We start from the raw sequence: 19,710 nt of genomic DNA, 5'->3' as shown, positions 1-19,710 counted from the left end.
CACATTCAGACTTGCACAGCTGTACATATTCTACATTCACATCTGGTCCATGACCATAGAACAGTTTCCATGAGGACTATTTCCTTGATAGATAGAAGTTCCAGTGAAGTTGCAATTACAATTTTTGTGTGAGGTTGAGGTGTTTCTATGGATTCTTCCAGCTCTTTTTATATTGTATGCAATACAGTGTGTTGATTCTCTCTACACAGTTGGCTTAAAACACATGATCAAAGGAGGACATATGTGTGATTTTCAGGCAGTTCTTGTGCTGAATGGGAGAAAACCAAGATATCATTCGTTGGGTTATGTGCTTCGATGGCATGGTGGTTGGGGAAAAGGGTGTCCTTTGTATCTTTCAGCAAGTTGTAGATGAATTAGCAGTATTAGGTTCTTCTCACATCCTTTGCAATGTTATGTTTTATTAATATGTCCCTGTTATGTTGAAGCATATTAGGACCACACTATGCTTTGCTTTGCTGTCTTTTTTATTAAGATAGGGTCGATTCTTCACTGAAAGACGTGCTATTAAGCCATTGACGACAGTGCAGCGTAGCTCAGTGGGACTGGGAGAAGAATCGGTGATTATCCAAACAGCCTGTGTGCAGATATTACTCATTATACTGATGCTACAAAGCCTCCGTCTCGCTAATAAAGAGAGAAAGCGACACTGAGTAAGGGAGCATTAAAAAAAAGAGAGAGAGCGAGAGAGTTGCAGAGAGCTCAGTGGGAGTTACAGCTCATGAATCATCATTGCCCGCTGGACGTCTGGCTGAGTTGGCCGGCCTGCCCTTTGTGTGGCCCTGACACTCTGCGCTGAAGCAGAGCAGTTTGACCTCTGACCTCGTCATAAAAGACATCCTGAGGGGTATTGGCGGATGGCCACCATGCTAATGAAGCCACCCGTTAGCTGCTGTCAGGGAAGGCAGCAAAAAATCCCCCTAATAACTGCAACCTCAGTGGGCCTTTTTGAAACTGATACGAGTTTACATTGGTGGCAGTTGTTGACTGTGTCGGGAGAGTGGACCAGACTGACCTACAACCTTATGTTTGAATAAAAGTTTGTTCCTAAGTTTGACTCTGTCTGCTTTCTGCAAGTGCATGTGTGGATTCATCACACATTTACCTCTTGTGTGGGTCTGTAAGTTACTGCATTAGAGTCTACTGTCTGTGTACTTATGGATGTGTGCCCCCGCCGAGTGCTTATACGTTGCATGCGCTGCGTTGTGTAGGTGGCGACACACTGCGGTCGGCCTGTCATGCAGCCGGGCATCAGGGTCATGCGGGGGTCGGGTAATAACCACACAATGATGTGCTTTATGGGTAATAATGCTGATCTGCCCCGTCCTCTGAGCCCTCTGCCCCGAGACATTTGGGCTCAGTGACTGTTGAGTATCGTCACATTCCTGCTGCGTCTGTCCTTTGTGCTGACTGTCTGCCGTCTTCCCCGCAGATCGAGAATGTGGACGCCTGCCTCAGTTTCCTGGACGCCAGAGGAGTGAATGTACAAGGGCTCTCAGCAGAAGGTAAGAAGAACAAACAATACACAATTCAAGCCCTCGTTAATCGAATCAATAGAGCAGCAGAGGAGGGATCAGTCTGTTGTACTTCTTTAATTTACAGACCTGGAAAATTCATTTGGCTCCCTGCACCACTTGACCCTCTGTGGGTAGCTTTCCATTTCTTCACAGTGCCAAATGTTTTCAGAAAACTGGTTAAAGCATATTTCCAAGACATACTATTATACTTCACGGCAATGGAATTTACCACGTTGGTATCATGACAGGACGCACAGTTTCTCCATCTTCCAGCTTTCGCTATGGCAGTGTAGGCAATGATTAGGGCATCAGAGTGGATTGTGGGAGGATAAAAACTGCAGGGAAGGATTCTCCTCCCGATCATCAGGGTTCACACTACAAGGTTTATATGACAGCCGTGCTCTGCGCTCAGTGACTCTGTGCCAAATTGAATGATAAAATAGTCTCACAAGGCTTCTAAATGATATGTTATGGTTGCATTTTACACTTGATTCTGACTGTGCAGGAGCAGGCCAAGATTCCAGTCAGTCCAAATGCAGTTAGTTTTTCACTGTTTCTGGAAAGTCCTGGTGGTGAGACAACACATGGAGCACACAGCATTGCATCAAGGCACGTGCACCATTTGACACCTGTTGCACACACCTGATGCACCATGCAGTAGAAAGTACAGCAGCATGTCCTGATCCGGAGAGCTGATTGTTGTGATCCAGTGTATCTCCACAATAACAGACAAACCGCCCTGTTCACTGCCTTGTGAAAGTGTCTTTTCCAGAGAATCTATAGTTTAACTTGTGAAGTTAGTTTGTCCCAACAGTAACACATTAAACTTCTTAATTAACTATTTAAGACAAAGGAGCGCCTTTCACATCTATTTCAAGAGACAGGTGCGAAGAAAAAGACCAAGCATATCCACAAGTTTCAAACAGACACCTGCACACATCCTAACTTGCAAACAGGATACGCTCATTCCCTTGTTAGACCCTCATCAGGTTTGTTACAAAGAGAAGACATTTTAAACAGGGCACAGCAGTACCTCTGCAACCAGCCACATTCCCACATCAGGAAGGCCTGAGTCCCAAAACGTCACTCTATTGAATGACTACCTGAAAGTTAGTCAATAGAATTCTTCAAATTCAACAAGGTCTCATAAAACTTAAATCTGCTCACAGTACTTACATAAAATAATTATTAAATGTACCTCTACCTTGTCAGGACTGTATTCATTAAAATAGTAAAGACAATCCCTATAGATAGATAGATAGATAGATAGATAGATAGATAGATAGATAGATAGATAGATAGATAGATAGATAGATAGATAGATAGATAGATAGATGACAAGGCCACATAAAGAAAATACACATATTGAATAGATGCTGTGTCATTTAACATAGATTATAGGAAAGCTAACATCAATAATAAACTGTCTCAATAACAAATCTACTCAAGACCACAATGTATACATATATTCAGACATATTTGCAACTGGTCAAGGATCTCAACTGGGCCAATCTTTAGTAAAACAACCATCATAATAAATGAAAGGACACAGAAAACAATGTCAAATTGAGTATATTCTCTAAATAAAAAAATGAAAAAAATCACAGGAAATGAATTCATGTGTCTTCTTAACTGTTTTCTTGATAAAGTTCACAGAAAGGTTGAGAATAAATGCATTTATGCAAGTTAGACGCTGTCTGTCAGTAGTCTATCTGAAATCAATGAACATATTATCATTTGCTGCATATCATATATATACATAAAAGTTTGCACTTGCACTTGTCACAATCTATTTTTCGTTGCAACCTTTGGCTGCAGCGTTGAACAAAATGTCTTCAAGTTCAAGTGCATACGCGCATGCACGAGCACTTCTCAGTTATTGTAGCACAAAGTGCCTCCAGCTGCTGCTGAGGACCTGCGCTCGCTCGGACCCCATGTTGTTTCTGTTCTCCTTTAAACATTAAAGAGGTGAGCGTGCCCTTGACCTCTGCCGCAGCAGAAATAGCCTAACGGCCTGACACACTGACCGACAGCTCTGAATTCCGTGCCTCCCAACTACAGCACTAAAAACAGCAAAGTGACTCGCTGGGCCTGGAATTTCAAAGTGGGTCTGTAAATATATGGGCTATTGGGTTACTCTGTTCATCGCTGTTGCTGATGCATTTCATCACTGCCTTCACTCGGCCCATCTTCCTCTCGTACTGTACATGTGCTGTGTGTGTGTTTGTGAGCTGAATGGGATGGCCACGTCTGCCCTCTCATGTCTAATTGAATCAGCCCAAGGCTTTCCTGGCATATGCAGTCTTTATTATGTTTTTACAAGGCGTGGGAATAAAATAAAGTGGAATGTTTGATGTGCATACAGGAACCTAGAACCTACTTATTGTAATAACCTCCCGAGAAGTCCCCTTGCATCTCTCTGGTGGGAGGCTGTAAACTAAAGTTCCGGAAAAACTCATCTTATTGAAGAATGTTTTGGTTCCCCCACAGACGTTTCCACTGAAGGAGGTTATAGGCCGTAATCAAATCAAGTCCGTAGCCTGTTTTCCATGCCAGACTAGAAAGTAATGCTACAGAGGAGTATGACATTGGCATTTGTGCCAAGAGGCTTGTGACTCAGGAGGACTGCAGATCAAAAATCCAGTTAATCAGAATCTGATAAGAGGGGGATTAAAAAACTCACCTTCAGTGACTAACATTAATATGTATGACTTTAAGTAGTAGGGATACTCCAAACCATGTTTTTATATCACTTTCCACACCATCTAAAGATGTATGACCATGAAATTGCTACAGTCATTCATAGTGCCCAGGAGATGAACCCTAACAACTTCTGCCACCAACACAGGGTCAAAGTTTTTGGTTACCCTCTGAAATGTCAATATCTACAAGATGGATTGGAACAAAGCTTCATACAGACAGTCATTGTTCCTGGAGGATAAATCCTCATGACTAGCTCAGGTTCAGGGTTATTTTTCTATTTTAAAGATTAATTGATGACTCTAAGCAATTAATTTTCTTCCAAGAAGCAAAATGACCATTTTATTTTGGTTGACTTTACTTGGACAAAATGCATTTCATTGTCTAATTCTACACAGTATGGAATGGAAACAAAGGCTTACATAAGGAAGCACAAAACTGTTGAGTTAAACCAGCAAACTCCAAGTTTCTATCAAACCCCTGAACAAAAGCAAAAACTTGGTCTTTGTATTAAACAAAGTCCAACATTGACATAGTTGGCGTTTTACAATCAGACTGGCTAAACAAACATCTTTTCTCCTTATTGTGTAATTGTTCTCTGACTTGGTAGTAGCTTCAGACTCTATGTAAATATATGCAACATTACAGCCCAGCTTCAGTCTTTAATTTATGTGAATGCCAAAATTTCTCAGATGACATTGTGGTTCAGCAGCAGCTTGACAGTGACTGCTTGTTAACATGTAGTCTATACGTTTCAGTCACTATTTCACACTCAATCCGTTGTCTGACTGTAGAAACAGAAAAAAAAAATGTAAATGAGAACAGCTTTATTGGAATTCGGCTGTAATACAACACAGTATTTATAAGCAAAAAGCACCTGTGTTTCCTGTTCATGTGTTTAGCAGTAGTGCTGCTTTGCGCAGTGTACTATCACCTTCTTATTCTAATAATCTGAAGGGCTTTTGATGCTTTTGAAGTTTTTTTTTTACATTGAAATGAGTCAGGCTCTGCTGCCTCTGCCATTGTCTGAAACTGAAGTGGTGACTGCAACTGTACAATAACAACAAATGACTGTCATGATGAACTTAAAATAACTGCTACAATGAACTGAATTTGGTTTCAAATCTTTATGTCAAAGCATTTTTAGCATCATCGTTTTCGATAATGGCAATTCTCTCTTGACAACTATTGACAGAATCCCGAGGAAATTTGCCATCAATGTCCTCATAAAAATATATTTTATTATGAAACTTTTCACATAATCAGGTCAACTCTTTTATATTGTTTCGAGCAGACGCACCTCAGCTTCTCCTCTACTTTAATGCTAATTATAAACAAGCAATGCCATTGTTAGCATGCTTGCTCATTAAATAAATATTTAAAAATGCTAAACGTGGTGAGCATGCGTTTAGCTGCAAGCACCACTGTGTATAGGTGCAGCCGGACAAGCTGTAAAGACAGAACCTCCAGCGACTAAAACTTACGCTCACACTTGACCCCTCTGCACACAAAACATATCAACCCAACAACATACAAAAGTTTTACGACCTGAAATGTGATAATTATCTGCAGGAAGTTCAGTCGACCATTTCCAGGCTTAAAAGCAGGTGTAAAGCCCAGAAACACACATTTCCTGCAGTTGATAATGGGTTACAGCGAGGGGTCCCTACAGCAGGTCATTAAAGCCTCCTTCCACTGCAGGGTCTCTGCACTTGAGACCAGTGCTTATTGGTTGTAGTGCCAGCAGGCAACCTACACAATGACCCGCTAACCACAATAAAGCCCCTCTTGCTTGATCTCAGTGGGTGCAATTTTCTTTTTTTTCTTCAAAATAGGTCTGATTTCATTAACGCCCTCCAACACTCATCTGTGTTGGATCAGCCGAGGCTGCACACTTGTTCTCTAACCAGAAGGTGAAGCCAAGGGCGGGGATAAGGCTTTAAAATCAAGTTTAGAGTATTACTAATCCGGTCTGAGTGTAGAAAGCGGCTGACTGTGTGATTGAATAGGGCAGGAAATCAAAACATAACAGAAAATTTAATTAGGAAATCATAAAACAAAGGAATTTTCAACAGGTGTACATATAAGGCAAAAGCAGAAGCGAAGACATAACTAGGTGTGAGAGGAGAATAAACCTTTGCTGGACACATTGTTGGGACATTAAACCCAAAAATGGTCCATTAAGTAGCATGATTTCAACTTGTAGTGACAAAATGCTTCACTGAACATCATCCAAAGTCCTTCTTTCCTGTGGCCGTCAAACTGTACAGCTCCTCTTTCTGTTGAATTTCAAATGTTGAATTTTTAAAATGTATTTCAATCTATAATTTAGTTGTACAGCCTCCACAATCTTTGCAACAAAAGAATTTCCCTTTGGGGATGATTGAAGTTCTTCTTATTCTTAAAGACAGAATATTAATTAGGATATCCATCTTCTTTGTACTGCTTAGCCTCACTCGAACCTTTCTTTCACCTCCTCTGTGACTGATGAATCACTAACCTCACCAAATAAAAGAAAAAGAATGAAACCACATCAACCACTTAAAAGGCCTCCAGAAGCAAAGACACATTTTCATTGAACGTTAGCCAAGCAGCAGCACATCTTCTACCGCTCCAGAGTTCTTCTGCTTACGGTAGATAAATCGACTGATGACAAGGTGCTCTCAGTGTCTCATGGAATCCAGCTATCCTTTTCTCTATCATTACTTATCCCACAATTTTTTGAAATAGAAAAAAAGGTGCAACAGAAATGAGGGGAAAAGATTTTGAGAGCTTTACAAGAGCTGTTCAGCAGATACGCCAACAGAACTTTGGTCAGATGACAAGCTGAGCAGCAGGTAACTGATGGAATTATCTGAAATGCTCACAATGTTTTAGGAAGTAAAAGAGTCTTTTCATGCATAAATCCTACTTTTTTAAACTCAAATGCTTCTTTCTTGAGCGTTGTGCAGCAACACCAGAACAATTACAAGATAAAGCAGCAGTTGGCAGAGAACAAGCATCTCTTTTTAGATTAAATTCATTTAAGTCTCACTGGACAGGAAATTCTTATTATCTTTCAAATTTGCATAATGATAAATATGTTTGCAAAAGTACAACCCTATTGTAAGGTGCCATCATTTACTTTTCTGATTTGTCAAGATCACAATCTTCACCGGAACTTGTGTTTCACTCATCTAACCCAAAATCCTTCTGCAGCAAGTGTCCTGTGTCAAAATCAGGTGATCTCCACCATCAAGCCCAAAGTTTTCGTTTTGCTGTGATGTGTAACCTCACACTGTGAGCTCCTGGTGGAGTTCATTCTGATAAAATCAAGTGATAAAGCTCCTACGCAAATGGAATAGATGTAGAGAAACATGACAGACATCAGCTTGATCTACCAGAACTTTTAAAGTAATATAAATACTTTTTATTGGCAAATTACTTTCAATATCCAGGTTACAAAGTGCTTTACGAGGCATCCAAGTAAAACAAGTCAGAATTTAAAAACACACATGGTGCATGCACAGTCTTCCAAGAGGTAAACATATTATTTCAAGAAGAAAAAAACAGTTCAAAGCAAATGAAAAATAAAATAAAATCAGGAAATGCTCTCTGATAAAAGTAAGAAAAGACTTAAAAGAGATCGCTGACTCAGCCTCTGGTAGATCATTCCAGGTAGCTACACTCAGCTCTGAAAATTCACTTTACCAGCAACAATATGCCACAATCTTTATATGATCAGGTAGAAGCAGATATAATGACAATCATGGAAACTAGGAATAAGAAACAGCAGGATGCGTCACGATGCGCAACATGAAAAGAATTTAGAGGCTGTCGCAGAAGAAGACATGAAGATAGAGGAGCTTTGAACTTAAGTTTGAACTGGGATGCAGTGGTTTTGGAGGTACATGAAATACTTTGGTAGTAATTTGGAGGAGGCTGTGCTGTTGAGACAGTTCAGTAACCAGAGTTTCCTATGAACCAACCCAAATTCATCAAACAGTTTTTCTTCTGGATGGAAGTACAACATTATCTTATGGGGCGGCTGTGGCTCAGGCGGTAGCGCGAGTTGGTCGATGGTCGGCGGTTCGATTCCATCCTGTAACCTGTGTCATGGTCATTGTGTCCTTAGGCAAGACATTTCACCACCTTGCCTGGTGTGAATGTGTATGAATGGATTGTTTAAGGTGGTGGTCGGAGGGGCAGAATGGCAGCCACGCCTCTGTCAGTCTGCCCCAGGGCAGCTGTGGCTACAATTGTGAATAAATAACTGACAGTGTAAAGCGTCTTTGAGTGTCCAGAAAAGCGCTACATAAATCTGATCAATTATTATTATTATTATTATTATTATAGTCGATACAAACGTGATTTCTCCAGCACATCTGTAATCTGTCTGTCATCTGTAATCAAGACGTTAAAAGAGGAGCTATCTGGGTAAACTGAAGTGTTTTCTATGAGTTCACCTACAACAAGTAGAGTTGAATATTTAGTTGTCTAGACTTTATTGTTCCCTACCTTCAATGAATATACGAATATAAAACACAATCACAGGCAGAGCATCCTCAAGATATTAATAACATGTTTATCTGACATCATGGATCCGTCCTCCAAACACTGGTCTATTGTTCCGGCTCTTTCATGTGCAAGTTAAGTCCAGAAATGACCTGCTTTGTGCTGCCAAAACGGGCACATGGGCTGCCTGGCCCTGTTCCATCCAATATTTGTGTGTTGTTTTTTTCTGTGCTTGAACTTAACCTCGCCCTAAGTTAGCTGTGTAGCAATTTAATCAAATATATTAATGTAGGAATGTGTAACATTTAAGGACAAAACTTAAGGACATGGAGGCAGGGCTTAGAGACCTACCTTAAGGCCCTCATCATGACAGTTAATTCTGTGCACTGGTGTATAAAGTCAAAGAGCTTGTCTAGTAAATTAGCACAAAGCAGTGATCTTGGAGCTCCGGGACAGTTTCCCAATTACCCGGTTGCCTTTGTGCGAGCCTACACCTGGCTTAAGTTTCCTTGAGTAAAACATATCAAACGCGCTGCTGACTTTGACCGCAAGGGCTTCTTCTCTTTTGGGACCAATGAAGTATTCTTCTTCTTCTTCTTCTTCTTCTTCTTCTTGTCCTCAACTGTATCATTTCAGTTATTTTTGCCATTTGCCAAAAGTTTCAGTCCCCCAGCAGCTCTTTGGTCGGCTGAATCTGCAACACTGTCTCTCCCTAAAGCACAGAAAACGCTGCTGTTCAGATTCTCTCAAAGGCCTCGTATAAATTACCGCCTCTGGGTGTTTGGAAAATGGAAAACACCCCCAAGAGATTAATCTTCTCTAACTCTCGCAGCCTCCGAACAGCACAGGCATGGATGGCTGGGGAGAATGTTTGTGCCTCACTCACCGCATTGAAAAATGGAGTAAAAGCCCTGCGTCAGCCGCTGCCATCCTTCCCGTGCCGCTGTGTGCCAGCTCTCACTGAGGCTTTGATATGAAATGTCCATTTCACAAATGGGTGCGTTAGCCTCAGTGATCAATTCTTTCTCCCCCGCAACTGCCGAATTCTCTCTCAGCTGTGTGAGCGGTGAGTCTGTGAGGGACGCATTTGTTTGACTTTTGTCTGAGATTAACTCAAGAACTGTTAGGGATTAGATTTACACGATGGACAAAGTTACTCATCGATTAGGAGCTGTCTCCCTGTTGCCAGCTCAGCATATTCAAGGAGGAACTTTGTGTGCAGGGCTGCACTTTCCCGCAGATCTAATACCCAAAACATGAAGAGAATCTCTTTAACTCTCATCCATTACTCTTACCTCCTTTGGGTTCATTTTCAGCATGAATTTATTCAGGCTGGCTGTGTTTTATCTTTCTTATGCGGTTATCGCCGCTGCTGTTTTCTTGCTTATTTCATTTTAGTTGTCATGTAGATACTGAAATCCAATTCAGCTGCTTTCATTCTTCTTTTATCTCATCCATTTTTAATGATTTCACCTCTTTCAATACGCAGAAATTTCTGCCGTCATCCACCGCAGCAGCAGCACCTGCAAATACACTATCAGTTCCTCATTTCAGGGGAGAAAGCAGAACTGTAAATGAAGCTTCTGTTGTGTATTTTTAGCTGTTTGGCCGCCAGTTATGCACTTTTGCTGAAGTTCTCGTGCTGAGCTTCAATTCTAAATTAGCCAGCTGTGGGTTAGCTCATGGTAGTGGATGCTTTAGTCTGGATCTATGACAACTGGATCTTCTAGTGAGTAGTGCTCTGAATTATTCCTATACATAATAAGCGTTACTTCATACTAAATACAGTTAAATGACTCTGAACTCTGACGGCTATAACTGTATATTAAACATAGTACATCTGTATGTAATCTACAGTTAAAGTGTATGATTGTTCATATGCTTGCTGCACAACAGCTGCACCTAAGTATCCCCAAGTGCATTTTTTTAAGAAGTCATCGTATGCTCACTTAACAGCGTTTGAAAGACACAATACATAGTCTGGAAAATATTTATCTTTTGCGTCACAGGACGCTGCTTAGGTCCGACAGCAGACAAATGAAAAACAAGCTCAGCACTACGTCCAGTTGTAAAAATTACTTTATTCCAAGAAAACACCCTCAACTGGAGTGTAGAAGCAGGGCAAAGCTATAAATCACCACATGGATGGAGCTCAAATGACGGAGGCGCTTGATCAACAACCATCCACAGCAAAGTAGAAACCTAACATTTCTTCTCCGTTTGGTCCCTCCAGAGATCAGGAATGGCAACCTAAAGAGCATCCTGGGTCTCTTCTTCATCCTGTCGCGCTACAAGCAGCAGCAGCAGCAGCAGCAGCAGTACTACCAGTCGCTGGTGGAGCTCAGCCAGCAGACCAGCAGCACCGCACCGTCCGCCGGCAGCCACAAGACACAAGAGATGCAGTCCAGGTATGTTACGCTGATGTAGAGACTCCTGATTGTGGTATTGCAGTAATTTGGTGCTGGTTTCTGTCTCGTGTGGGCTGCTGGAAAGGTCAGAGAGGCAAGTTAGTGTCACTGGTTTGAATTAGTGGACCAATTATTTTTTAGGATGCATGCAGGAATACGCAGTTGTTCAAGTGATTTATTGCTTTTGGATGCTTAATTAGGTCCAGTTAGAGCTTTTATAAAGAGAAAATTGATGGATATGACCACCTCTTAGCGGAAATGAATAACAGCCTTCATAGAAGATGTTTCTGATTAGGGTTTTGCTGTATCAGCTGCATAAGAAAGTTTTGCTTTGGGATGAGTCAAGTAAATTGCCAGCAGAGAAGAGAAGTTAGATTAGATTTACATTTTAAATTAAATCCATTCACATTCTGTAGTACTATGCTTCGCTGTCTGCTGGAGACATAAATAACAAGAGTGATACCACTCTTATATCCGTCTGTTTTCTGTACAGTCAGCAAGTTGATATCTTACATTAAATTAAAAAACTGAAGGGATCTAGCCTGGCTCTGTTTGACAGGTGATCAAAGTTTAAAACATATCGAATCACTGAACTTAATTGTCTGGCATGCAACTTCTTGTAAATGAATTTCCACTTCTGTTTTTGCACACAAAGAAGTTTCCAGCATTCGTGCTAAGCTAAGCTAACTACTTACCTAATGTTACCTCATGTGTTGATCTTTTTACTACCAGAGAGCAAATGTGTGTTTTTTTTCAAAATGTCAGACTTTTTGTCTTAAAGTCATCCCAAACTCAGGTAGTTGTAATTAAATTAAATGAATCATCCCGCTCAAATCAGATATTATCAGCTTGTTAAATGACTGTTATCAGCACAGATCATTCCCATACACACACATGGGTCTATACACCATCTTTTAGGACGCTCAGTACACGTCAGAGTCATTCTGATCTCTGATAAACAGAAACTAATAAAAGTAAGTATACGAATAAGTCTCCACCGGAGATTTTACATGCACGGGACAAAATGTAGCTTTGAGACATGACGGAGGCGTTTAAACCCAAACCATGATCCTTTCCTAACCAAGTAGTTTTGATGCTTACATCGATCACTGACAGGACTTGAACTCAAGTGGCTCATAGTCTGCTGACTTGCACCTCGTCCTCTCAAATGTGGACTTCTATTCCTTTTAGAAAGTGATCATGGCGACACTGCTACGGTCCCCACTCACCCGTATGTATGGGAATGAGGTGAAAATCTGTTTATTTTTAGGAACCTGTAGGTCATTTTAAAGCAGCCTGAACCTTTGCGCATTATCTGACTGCAAAAAAAGACACCACCCCGTAAAACCTTTTTCAGGGCTGTGGAGTTCTCGATGCTGATTGGTTAAGCTCGGAGACGTCAAATGCTGATTGGTTAAATTTGGAGCGGACAAGAAGTGTCATTTTCTGTCTCAATGTTGCAGTTTTAAATTCACCATGGAGGCTAGCCAACTAAACCTTCACTGTTCTATTTCCTGTGTGTGCATATGACTTGAAGTTATGTCCAGTCACTAATATTCTTCATTGTTTTGATGCAATCCAAGTTAATGTTGTGATCGGACGTATTTAATCATACACCACAATCATAACAGAAGGGTTGAAAAGGCAGATTACAAGGCCGCTAAATGTTGATGGCACCTCAGGCTTGCCCCGAGATCCTGCAGCAGAAAGTCGTCCTGTATCATCTGAACAATAGCAGAATAAGACAAATTACTGTAATTTGTAGAAACATTTCAGTACAAAAGTTGAGCACATTTGGTAATTAAGTGTGTGGTAGTATATAACTATGAACTTGTGATGGCTATGTTAGAATTCTCACTCTAGCATTTGGATGTTTTACTCAATTTCTAGCGAGTTTTCCTCACTTCAGTCCTTGCAGGTGTTTAACGTGGAGACACTTTATTTTCTTTCTCGAGGTGCAGTATAACATGAAGACATGCGTTCTACAGTAGGAGTGTTGGCGTACAGTGAGCTGAGCAGTAAAAGGCAGTAAAAGCAAAGAAGGCCTGTCCTTGTGTGATGTAAATAGACAGAGCAAGCCTTAGAAGAGCATCTAAAGGAAGGCCCGGCATGCCACACATGAGCGGCATTCTCCCTGACCGGATCAGATTACCGCTCGGCCACTCTGTATGGCTCTGCTGTGTGTGTGTGTGTGTGTAGGTGTGTGTGTGAGTATATGGGCATGAAATCAGCACAGTAAGAGCAGTTAGTCTCAGCACTTGAGGAGCGGGTATGTGAGTAAGATGATATTGTGGAGAGCTTTTGGACTGACTCTGTTTGGACGAGCTGGGAGGTGGCAGCGGCGGGGTCAGTGTATCGTGTGTGCGTATGTGTGTGGGGGTTATTAAGGGCACAGCTGCCTCCCATTCCCACCCTCCTTCCTCCCCCACCCACCAACAACAGGTGGAGAACGCTCTCGAACACACATACACACCCCGAACAGCGAAGCGTTCGAGGCACACCGCCGCATCCAGTCCAGTCTGGCAAACAAATCAATACCGGCTCTCATCATGAGGCCATTACACAAGCTGCACTTTTCACCACTGTCTCCTTTTAGATATCATAAAATACAAGGATGTGTCTGTGAGATATTTAAGGGCCGAGAATGTATAAATTCAATTCAAGGAAGTTCTCTGAAGTGAAGCGTCTCGGCTCATTTCCACAGAGGCTCCCTGCCCTCGCTGTCGCTCCCCTGGGCTGATAAGTTAATCGAGCCTCAGTGCTGAAGGCCACAGTGGAGGTCAGAGGATCAGTCCATGTCTGTCTGTGATAAAGTAAGCCATTAATCTGTGAGTTTTCTGGGGCCGTCCGGGTTATTCAGCGTCCAGCTGTAGCTGAAGAATTCCCGTAAGGGTGTGGAGAATGAATTTGGAAGGGAAGCCAGGGAAAGGGTGGACAATGCTCCTCTTATATCGTTACACATATTGTGTTAAGAACAAACACAAATCAAGTAATTAAGCTGATTATAGCTGACAAGCTGCTGTTCGTGGCGATTTGTGAAGGTCCAGTGGTGGAGTCAGGATGAGCCAGATGATCATGACAGTGAGTCAAACGTCAGACACAGATGATTTGTTAGCGTGTGTTGCTGATGAACCAGATTCCACTCGTGTGAATGTTGCATTCCATGCTGTACCTTGATATACACTGCTGGGAAAACACAGGGAAGTAATGTTTCATTTGTTTTCCTTTATCATTTTATCTTTATACAGAGAAAAAAAATTCACTTTAAAATTGCAAACTTATGCTTCACAGTCAAACTTTTTTTTTTTTCAACCCACGCAGCTTCTCAGTGAAATGCACGGCAAAGGATGCATCTAGACAGCCACAATGTTTCTACTGTATTTGCCAGATTTTTCCAACGTAAAAGCAGAGAGCTGGATGCTAACGGATTAACAACTTTTGGAGATGTAAATTTCGCGCTTATCTTATTCCCACAGAAAACTGGCAAAACATACACAGAGTTAGATCGAGTTAGATTTGGTTCCAAGTTTGTAAAGTACCTGGATGCATTAAGCCCCGCAGGCAACCAAGGCCATATCAAACCTTTCATCCTGTCTCTCTCTCAGATTAACTGTTTGGCTGCTTTCTGACACTGAAACAATCTGCTGACATGTACCAACACATGCTGCAGGGATATTTTAACGATTTTCATTATCCACCAAACCTAAAAATATTTAGTCAAATTTTTAATTTGGATTTGATAATCAGATGCTGAGCTGGATTCTTACTCAACCCCTGGCTACAGATTCTCACCCTGACACCTACGTAATGTTGTGCCAAGACAAAGGATGGATGAGTTTAAGACCACACAGCCAGACATCTGTGTCACACAACGTCCTCACAAACTGCAATCTAAGTCTATGAACATACCACTCTTGTTGCATCTTGACTGTGAGAAGCTGAGTGTAGAGCTCACTGTACAGAACACAAGTTGATGATCGTCTGATAGTTTGCTTTCTCTACATTTCCATTGTATCACACCAACCTCAAATAATATTCAAGATGCATAATGTTCTTTTGTTTGAGGTTTCATGCCTGGATGGCACAAGCTCCTCTTCCTTGTCGCCCACAAATCCGAAACACTGAAATGTAATTAAATCTCTTCATAAAAGTCTTTTTTAATTCTAATTTTCCACAGTGATGAGTTCCTGTAAGCTCCAAGCGACCCTGAAGATTTAGCATGTCTTCATAAAATATAAGATAAGCCAGGAGAATGGAAGTTTGAAATTAGAAAAATGTTAAGCTGTTTAAATTATCAAATTATCTCTCGTGCAGATTTGCACACACACACACACACACACACACACACACACATTCTGCACATGTACAGTTGTGGTATGGGGAGCTTTCTATAGACAGCACCTGCTGGCTTCACTGGTGTCTCTGGGGCAGGAGATGAGATGTGTGTGCGTGAGTGTGTGTGTGTGTGTGTGTGTCCGAGGGGAAACTCCCCATTGGACAGAGCGCGACAGCCCGGAGCCGCCAGAGGCTTTCAGTGCTGTAGAAGGCAGGGGGGCCCAGGCCTGGCAGGGCACAGCAAACCCTCCCTCTTTAATTCACTATGTCCCGGGGCGAACACGTTGACCCCCCGGTATGGCGCTCCTCGCGCCTGCCCACTGCCGTGTCTCGCGACAGGAAGAGCCGTTTGCCATATGGGAGAGCCAACATCCTGGCCAAGGCTGACTCCTCTCATAGGTACAGTTGCAGCGCAGAGTGTGCAGTTTGTGTTTGTAGAGTCCACAGGACGGAGTTTGGATCTTTGGAAATCTCACATTAGTGACATGAGGAGGATGGAGTAGTGTCAGTGGCATCATGAACTGGTAAATGATTTGTGTTTGTTATTCTAGACTGTCATGGATTTATTATGAGTTGTTAATACATATGCATGGTTAAGAGTGATAAGAGGACTGTCAGTGAGAAGTTTGAGCAGAAGTCATTCAATGATGGAGTTTTACATAGTAGAAGCCTGATTCTGCACGTATGTAACACCAATGCGTGCTCCATCATCAAGAGTAATATCACTCTTCCTTTATATTCGGTTAGTGTTTTTATTGGAGTATTTAGTTTTATACTTTATCCTGCAGACTGTCCAAATTTAAAAACACTAAAATAACTACTAATATTTATGTTTTCGTGGACAACAGACCTCTTGTAGAGGCCTTTACACTACTGCTGTTCTGTATCTTGTCTCTTTCCAAGGGCTAGTTTTCTTTATTCATAACTAATGTTCAGACATGCAATGCTTTAATTGTATAACTAGAGAGAATTTAGAAATGACAACAACTTGTGACAAGCTCCCTCAGTGCATACGGTCCCCAGATAGGACAGCAACTAATGATTATTTTCTTGATTAATCAAGTTGTTATTTAGGCTAAAATGTCAGAAAATGACGAAAAATGTTGATCAGTGTTCCTCAAAGCTCACAACTCGAAGACATTTAGTTTACTGTCAAAGAGAAGAAAGAAAAAGAAGATTGGCATTTACAGAGCTGCATTCAAACAATGTTAACTTTAAAATCCGCAAAATTACTGAAACAGATATCAAAATAGTTGACAATTGATTTAATAGTTGACAACTAATCAAGTAGCCCTGCAGGTCTACACCCACATCCCCAAATGGGCCATTGTTGTTGCTACAGTCTGATGTTTTGTTTAGTTATTGGTGCTACAGAACAGAAGTTCCTTAATACCTGCAGCACGTCAGGATTTGCTGCATAAAAAACATCATCATGAAACACGTATTGATTAATCGTGTCTCCTGAAATGAATGCGTGGCTTCATGCGTCCTGAGCAACAACTTGTCTCGCTGTAGCTTCACGCTCCTTTTGAAAGGACCTTGCGGGACCCCTTGTGCGAAGGTCAGGTGACACCTCATTACCTGCTGTCATCGCGGTGGCCCGAGCACATGCCACGCTGGATCTAAAAGCCATCACTTCTGCGTCTGACCTCAGCGCCGTGGCTACAATCAAGCTGAAACTGATATTACTCACATTTAATAGGACAGCGATGGCATTCAGCATCGCCTGCATGTGCGCTGCAGTGTCGTGGACTATTAACGTGAGGCCTCGTTGATGTATGTTGTATTCGATCAAAAGCGACAGACTGTACTCACCCCCCCTCCTCACCACCTCCTCATCCCCGTGTCTTGATCCTGCCCTCATGTGTTTCTTTTTCCACACTGGAAAGATCTTAAATGTTGTGGCTTGGATGAGCACTCCAGGCTGGAGACTATAGCGTTGCCTTCGTGTTTCATTGCATTTTATACAGTTGGACGTGAGGGGAGGGGGGTAAAGATGGGGCTTGCGGTGGAAAAACGTGCACCACAACACCCCTGTTTTTGTTTTTTTTTTCCCCTCCGGTGTCTATACTGCTGTGGTCTGCTCCTGTATGAACTGCACTTCTTTTACTTTATCTCCTGTGGCCTGTTGCCTTTAACGATGACCTCCTCCGTGCTAACAGCCCCGTACTGTACTCCCACTCTGAATACGAGCGAAAAGACGACGGCAAAGAAAGCAAAAGGACAAAAGCTTTGCTTCGAGAGGAATGCGATGCACAAATGTGACTCGACCCTTTTTCCATCAAATCGCTGAAAAAGCATTTCAGCCCGTGACAGGGTCCATTAATCTCTGTCTCAGATTGTCTTCTCTGTGTGCTAAGGACCATTTAGAATATTTAATAGAGCACAACACATACTACTGGCAGATGAAATGGTGTGTGTGTTGTCGGGGATTTTCGAGCACTGAGGGGAACATATTTAGTTGCCAGACATCATTAACCGACTTGTCATGTATCATATAGTTCAGCATTAACATGATACAAAAGGGCTCGTCACTATAATTGCGTTCTGCTCTCTGCTCCCGAGCTTATTAACAGAACACAGTGTCATGAAAAGCTGTAAGGTCAATTAGAAATGTACAGTGGCTCGACATTTCGTCACAGGTGGTTTCAAAGTGTCCGCGGGGAGAGGTGTAAATAGAGGAAGGTTGTGTGTTTGAGACAGATGAGAAATGTGAAAGAAGACGGGGAACCTGAAGAGGCACGGAGTTAGACAGCTAATTAAAATTTCGCTCACCACCCTAAAAGATCCTCGTCCTTCAGTTTGACCTCACCGAACAGAGTGTTACATATCAGGCTGTGATTGATGCTACAGAATGATGAAATTTATTCAGGGTATTGACTGAAATCACGTCAGGAAAGCCTGAAACTTCTGCAGCAGTCTGTTCATTATTGCATTCCCGCGTAAGAAGAAGTTGTGCAGGAAAAAGAGGCTGCTAAATGTTCATCAGCAACAGATGTTATCAAAGATGTGGTTTTGTAGTCGACACTAGTGTCAAGCTTCAGCGGTGTGTTTTGAGTTTTTAATAATAGTTTCCTACATTTTAAGTCATTTTGAGTTAGAGAAATGTAACTTAGCTAACACTTGTCTTTTGAGTAGTCAGTGTGTAAAACTAATAAATTAGCTGAGCATGAGAAAAGAGGTTGAAGAAACTTAAGATGTTAAGTTGAATCAACTTTGCACTCAGTGGATACAGACAGACTTGATTTCCTTTCGAAGTTCAGAGAGTTTCTTCTTTATTTAACAAGTATTTAAAAAAAACATGTCTGCTTTTACAAACTACAAAAACAAGAATCTAGCTCTCTAACAGTGCATCTTGGGAAGTCTGCTTGCATGTTAGTTTAGGTTAACCCTTTATAGAGCAGTCATTGAAATGTTTGGAAATGTAAAATTTCAACCCTGGAGTGTTATTGGTAGATATAAGAGGACATTTAGAATTTTTAAAAAAGTTTAGATTTAGGCTGCAAATCAAATTCAAAGCAGTATAAGATTCCTCATCCTCCAAGGGTATATAGAACAAAAATCCAAATCATATGTCCATAAATGATTATAAAATACAAATATAAGATGAAGGAGGGCTGCAAGGTGGCTCAGTGATTAGCACTGTTGCCTCGCAGCAAGGAGGTCGCTGGTTCGCGTCCCGGTGGGGCACCAGGATCTTTCTGTGTGGAGTCTCCATGTTCTCCCCGTGCAGCGTGGGTTCTCTCCAGGTTCTCCGGCTTCCTCCCACACAGTCCAAAAACATGTTGAGGTTAATTGGTGATTCTAAATTGTCTGTAGGTTTGAATGTGAGTGTGCTTGGTTGTCTGTCTCTAAGTGTAGCCCTGTGATAGACTGGTGACCTGTCCAGGTGAACCTGCCTTCACCCTGAGTCAGCTGGGATAGACTCCACGACCGTAGTGAGGATTAAGGTGTATAGATGATGGATGGATGGAAGATGAAAGAACATTTACCATATTTCCAGTTGACCAGTTATTATCACTCTGGCTTGTACATGATTGGTCAGAGGCCATAGTGACGGTGTTGTGATGTCGCCTGACCTCCACTGATTGGCTGGATGAAGTCACATGATTCTGCCCAATAAAAGGGTTAATCTATTGAGTTGAGTGAACTCTCAGATGTGCATTCATTCAACTTGTCATTTTAGGTCAAAATACCTCAAGTTTAAAACAAAATGACTCAAACTATTTACATTAAGT

The 19,710-nt window shown here is 41.7% G+C and overlaps 1 protein-coding gene across 8 annotated transcripts in view; it reads left to right on the top strand.

Annotated features, from left to right (window-relative positions):
* The window catches only part of nav3 (neuron navigator 3), a 221,375-nt gene that overhangs the window by 92,254 nt on the left and 109,411 nt on the right, over positions 1-19,710 (top strand). For 7 of the 8 annotated variants that reach the window (XM_008281541.1, XM_008281536.1, XM_008281537.1 and 4 more), the window contains exons 4-5: positions 1,451-1,523; positions 10,963-11,137. In XM_008281541.1, the coding sequence (XP_008279763.1) occupies positions 1,451-1,523; positions 10,963-11,137 (248 nt within the window). Of the gene's footprint in view, positions 1-1,450; positions 1,524-10,962; positions 11,138-15,191; positions 15,203-15,890; positions 15,997-19,710 lie in introns of those variants that run through there. The other variant, XM_008281542.1, reaches the window with a different exon arrangement.

This window comes from Stegastes partitus, unplaced genomic scaffold (assembly GCF_000690725.1).
Source record: "Stegastes partitus isolate 25-593 unplaced genomic scaffold, Stegastes_partitus-1.0.2 Scaffold236, whole genome shotgun sequence".
Taxonomy (NCBI): domain Eukaryota; kingdom Metazoa; phylum Chordata; class Actinopteri; family Pomacentridae; genus Stegastes; species Stegastes partitus.
The sequence above is the reverse complement of the archived record's forward strand: the minus strand, read 5'-3'. Positions and strand labels throughout refer to the sequence as shown.